The 5,573-nt window shown below is 46.1% G+C and overlaps 1 protein-coding gene across 1 annotated transcript; it reads left to right on the forward strand.

The window, feature by feature from the left end:
- Positions 1 to 463: 463 nt before the first annotated feature.
- On the forward strand, positions 464 to 5,547 carry LOC130682395 (uncharacterized). Its single transcript, XM_057496760.1, has 4 exons — positions 464 to 593; positions 2,124 to 2,450; positions 2,851 to 3,010; positions 3,105 to 5,547. Exons 1-4 carry the CDS (start codon positions 464 to 466, stop codon positions 3,268 to 3,270), a joined length of 783 nt encoding a protein of 260 aa, XP_057352743.1. The 3' UTR covers positions 3,271 to 5,547.
- The last annotated feature ends 26 nt before the right edge of the window (positions 5,548 to 5,573 follow it).

Here is a 5,573-nt window from a genome sequence, read left to right on the forward strand (position 1 = left end):
TAAAGTTTTGAGGAACCTTTATACTGCAACCAATTTACATTCCCACCAATAGTACACAAAGATTCCCTTTCCTTCACATACTCACTAGCATTGGTTATTTATTTTTGATAGTAGCCATTCTGACAGGTGTGAGGTGATATGTCATTGTGGTTTTGATTTGCTTTTCTCTGACGATGATCCCTGAATATGTTGAGCTTCCAAGTGGGGAGCTCCCAGTGGGGAAGTGGCGTAGGGTGAAACACCTCCTAGAGGGGTGGTGCCTTCCCCAGAATTGAGGAAGGGTGGAGACACCAGAAGCTGTGGAATTAGCCTTCCCTGAGATTGAAGACTGCCTAGAGGCCATGAGTGGCATGTAGCAGCCAGGATTGTGGGATGTTTGTTACTAAAGATAGTGGAAAGGGTTATCAAGGAGAGAGAGAGACTTCGGCAGGAGACGGACACACTTCAGCATCGCTTGGAGGAGATGGACGAGGACCTATGGGCTGCCCTTAAGAAAGAGATTGAGTTACTGAGAAGACAGGTGGCACTCCTGGGAGATACTGCCAGCAGTGGGGGAGGAGGAGGAAAGACTGATGCCTTCAGCCCCCAAGAGGGTAGAGCACATGTCGGGAGAGGATGAGGGTTGGGGCTGAGGGCCAGTCTGTTGCAGAGGCCACTGTCCAAGGCACCAGTCTCTCCCGTATTATAGCCGAAACAATTTGGAAAAGAAAAATGTTGAACTTACACAACCCAATTTCAAGAATTAATATAAAGCTTCAGTAATCAAGGCAGTGTGGTACTGACTTTAGTATAGACAAACAGATCACAGCAAGAGTCACACATAAATTGCCAATTGATTCTTTGACAGAGTTGCCAAATTAATCCTATGCTGAAAGTATAGTCTTTTCACTAACAATGCTGGGACAAGTGGATAACTATTATAGGAAGAAAATGAACCTCTATCCATATTTCCCAACAAACCACAGGTCTACTGATTATAGATATTAAATGTAAAACTAAAACTACTAGCTTTGAGGAGAAAACAGATGAGTTTTTTTGTAATTTTAGAATAGGCAGAGATTTCTTGGAGAGGGCACAGAAAGCATTAAGCATAAAAAAAATGATAAATTGAATTTCAAAACTTTGAAAACTTCAGTTCATCAAAATACTTCATTAAGAAAGTGCATAGAAAAGTCCATCTGTAAGAATAAATAATAATAATTACACTTTTACATAATAATACATGCAGGAAGTAAAATGAAAATAATATTATCTTTATAGTATAATATATAAAATACCTCAATTCCGGGAATAAAAGGCAAAATTTTGCCTCTAATGATGAAATAAAAGGCAAAAATACTGGAAAGTTATACCTTAAACTTGATTGCATGGACTACAATAAAGACAACACTTCCTAATTTAGTAAAGATATTTTAATGTAAGACTAGTTAATTTTCCTTGGGGTATTTTAAGTTACATTTTTAAATGGGATTTCCAAGCCAAGGAAACATGCCTTGGTCTTTAGTTTATTGACTATCCTTTTTTAAAATTATTATTAAGGTATCATTGACACACAATCTTATGCTCAGGTTTCACATGAGCAACATTGTGGTTACCACATCCCCCCTATTATCAAGTCCCCACCACATACCCCATTACAGTCACTGTCCATCAGCGTAGTAAGATGCTATAGAGTCATTACTTGTCTTCTCTGTGCTATACTGCCTTCCCCGTGTTCCCCCTACATTATGTGTGCTAATTGTAATGCCCCTTTTTCCCCTTCTCCCTCCCTACCCACCCACCCACCCACACTTTCTCAGTAATGTTTTATTGTTTTCAATTAAGTCTCCCCCATCTCACGACACTGAGGGAAACTTTTCCCTCGCCCCTCCATTCAAACAGCAGCTTCCAGGACTGGCGCAAACCGTCCTCTCCTAAGCAACAAGTTTGCCGCCGTAGAGCGCGCGGCTCTATGTGTAAGGAACGTGATGTCGTAAAGCCGCGAGGGTCGTAAGCCAGGCGCGGGTCGGCGAGAGGCGGAGGAGCTGCCTGGAGCATTCCGACGGACGCGAGGAGGAGCAGGCGCCGGCCCCACACGTCAGCGCAAAAAGCAGCAGAGCCCGCGGCGCCGTGACGGTGAGCAGCGGGGCGGACCGGGGAGCGGCGGAGGCCGGGAGAGCCGGCAGCCGGGGCGCCCCGGGGGTGTGTGTGTGTGAGGGCGGGGGAGCCATGCGCGCGGCCGGCCCCTCTTCTGGTCCCGGGGGAAGCGGCCGTTGCTTTTTCCCGCAGGCACCCCACTTTCTTGCCCATCGGCCCCTCCTCCGGGACTCAGCCCCCTGCGTGTCACCCTCCCTCAGTGCGGAGAAACCAACTTGTGCCTGGCGCGGACCGGACACAAGGGCCTCTCTCTCGGGCTCCGCGGCTTGTACCCACCGGCTGGGCTACGGACGACGTGCGTCCGCGGCTGCGGGGTGCGTGCTGTCCGTGTGGGTGCACGCGGGCGGACCGGGCTGGGCTGGCGGCGATGAAGCTGTGACCGGCTGGCGAGGCGCGCCGGCGGAGTGGGGAGGCGCGGGGCCCTAAGCGGCCTCCCGCCGCTCCTCGGCCCAGCTGGCCCCGGCGAGGCGAGCCCTGTGAGCGCCATGCACGTTCCGCGGGGAGCTGGCGGGGCGGCCGGGGACTCGGGCCGCGAGCGGGCACCTGCCTGCCGCCGCTGGAGACCTGGAGCGGGCGGCGGGTGCCTTTGTGGAGTTGTTACCTGGTCTCGGAGACCGAGAAGCACCGCAGACAGATCCCCTCCCCGGGGAGCGCTGCTTTTCCGCGCCGGGGTAGGGCTCTGTGCGGACGCCTGTCTTCTCTTTGGGTTTCTAGGGAAGTTGTTACCTGGGCCGGACGCGCGGAGCGCTGCGTCGGGTAATGGAGCTTGGAAGGCGCGCTCGGTCTCAGGTGGACGGCTGGTGGGGGAGGGGGCGGACGGTCCCACGGACGCTCGGTCCGCTGCTCGCGCTGCAGCTGCAGTTTGTTTATTTGTGTAAGTTTGCATTTCTGCTTATCTCGGGGGCGATTCTGTGCCGTCTCTACCTCTTGTTCAGCAGCGAAATGTTTGCTGATTCGCTCTTGCCTAGACCGTTCCTGTGGCGAGAGGAGCGAGACTTGCCGGCACGGGGGCGGCGGTCACCGGCGAAGTTCCCCTCCTGGCGACTCCGTACCTGTTTGTATAGTAGTGGGCGGCAACGACCCTGTCGCGGGCTGCAGCCCAGGCTATGTAAGGAATTTCGCGTAGGTTTCTGACGGAGGTGCTCCTTTTGGCTCCTGCGTTATTTTTCAAACGAGTTTTTAGGAGTGGGCCAATAAACGCGCCTGTAATTGGGATCGCTGTACCTTCCAGAAAAATGAGGAAATGTGTGTATGAGTGTAAACTCTCTGGCGCTCCCCGCCCCCCAGACCTACCTGGCTCCCTTTCTCCCTCCCTTCTGGGATGCGAAACAGAAAGGTTTTCTTACCTGTCCTGGTGGTTTTAGATTTTGTGTGGGATTTCCTGTCTAGAAGCAGATACCAAGATTTTAGCTGTTTCTTGATGTTTCCTTCCAGTCGTAAACATTTGTAATACACTGGGCTGACACTGAAGTCACTGCTTTCATAAGTGATTTTTTAGTTATTCGAATAAACATTTGCTTTTTGAAGACGTCTGTTAGGATTGATAACTCATATTTGGTATCATTGTGGAGAGATGACACCTTACGGCAGAGTGGCGCACAGGCCATTGCAATTTAATCTCCTGTTTTAGCGTTAAATACTGTGTGTTCTGTATTGAGCTGCAGCCGCTATTGATGTGGCTGGCTTTAGGAAAGGTAAGTTGGTTGGTGAGGGCTGTTCACTCTTTACCTTACTTAAAATGTTCATCGCTAGATAAAGGGGATTTTCTTGTTGCTGACGACACTTGCGTGACATGTGAGTCTGAATCACCCCAGCAGCGTCTGTGCAGCTACTTAAATATGTTTACTTGAACAGGAAAGAATGGATTTTTCTTCTAAAGACCCTGTAATATGAACACACCCATAAGGCATATCAACAGATGACTTGAGGGAAAAAAAGCTATCCTGAAAGGTACTTGGAATCAACAGGAAAAAGAGGTTCTTGATCGCTGCAGCAAATGGCACCTTGTGCAGGTAGAAAAAAGATGGTGTTGAGTTTTCTCCTGCTTGTATGTGAGGCCCCCTCTGTCTGCTGCTTTCATTCTTGAGGGAGGAATTGATTTACCACCCTTGCTGTCAGTATTTTTCTTTTGTGTTTAATATTAGAAGAACAGATTTGGGGCTGTTTAGCACAAAATATTTTGTCTGCAGTATGGGTTACTCTCGGAAAACAAAAGGTATTTTAAGATAGCACTGTACTACTACAGGTACCTTCCATTTTCACCACTTTTGGCTCTGTGCTTGTATTTCTTTTTGTTCTCAAATCAATTTCATCCAGTGCTGATGATTACAGCCATGCTATTTGAGGTAAGCCTCATAATCTGCAAATTAAAAATGGTTATATGCCACTGTGTTCTGAAGCATTAGGATAGGTGCTGGTTAATATTTCTTAGCAGTGCAATCATATTTAAGTTGCAGCTGTTTATTGAAGAGAATTGCTTGGGAAAAATGTTAGCTCTTGTCTTTTTAATGATGGTTAATGATGTATACAGTGACAGATAGTTGAAGAGATACTTTATGCTGTTACTTATATGTAAATATTTTTAAATTCGTTTTAAAATAAGGTATGCAGATTTTACTGCTAAGCCTCCCGTAAAATATTTTAATTTCCTTTCTGGAATATATCTGCAGTTTAGGATATTAATGGGAGAATCAAGTAATGTAATTTGACAAGTGTAAAGCAAGTGAGCATGGTTTGGCCAAAGCATCAAACCGTACGTAGTAACTTGATGGTAATGATGTTAGTAATCTATAAAGGAGTGGTATTTAAATTGCTTAAATCGATTTTTACCATTTATAATGTAATGCTTTGCTTGTTGTATTTTAAAAATCTGTCTTCTCCTTTTCTGCTTATACTCTGTGTGTGGTTCTCTTTCTTCCTTTTTTTTTTTTTGAGGAAGTTATTCTAGCTACTAATGACCACAATCTGATTACTTTACTTTAGATGGACTAGCAGGTACATATTTTTCTGTTATTTACACCATTTCTGCTTGCTGTCTTTGGAAACCACCAGTAGAGGATGCTAAAACAAAAGTGATGTTTGGTGTAGTAGTACCCTCAGTCCCTGTCTCCTGTTGATTGGGACCCCTGCATGGATAGGGATGCTTGGTGTAATTCTGAGTCCTACTGATGTGTAAAATTAGCCCTGGGTCAATTAGGCATATGTATTTTCTAGACAGTATACTAAGACTGGAAAGAAGTAGGAATGTTTTAGTTTGGACGTTTTTATAAATTTGAGTTTTATATATCCTGAAATTGAGATCGTTATCACTTTAGTCTCGCTTTAGACCGGATGCATTACTGCTGTATAAAAAAAAAAAAAGAGGTTTATGGTGTTAGGTTTGGAGAAGAATATGTTAATGATTGGCCTGTATTTTTTTTTTGCATATTTACCATACT

Source organism: Manis pentadactyla, unplaced genomic scaffold, assembly GCF_030020395.1.
Source record: "Manis pentadactyla isolate mManPen7 unplaced genomic scaffold, mManPen7.hap1 scaffold_427, whole genome shotgun sequence".
Classification (NCBI taxonomy): Eukaryota; Metazoa; Chordata; class Mammalia; order Pholidota; family Manidae; genus Manis; species Manis pentadactyla.

Excerpts from the sequence above, each read along its gene's own strand:
- LOC130682395 (XM_057496760.1), top strand. The coding sequence starts at position 464 with ATGGACGAGGACCTATGGGCTGCCCTTAAGAAAGAGATTGAGTTACTG. Across the intron at positions 2,451-2,850 it reads CGTGCGTCCGCGGCTGCGGG|GGAAGTTGTTACCTGGGCCG; the intron begins GTGCGTGCTGTC and ends TTGGGTTTCTAG. Across the intron at positions 3,011-3,104 it reads GCTGCAGTTTGTTTATTTGT|ACCGTTCCTGTGGCGAGAGG; the intron begins GTAAGTTTGCAT and ends GCTCTTGCCTAG.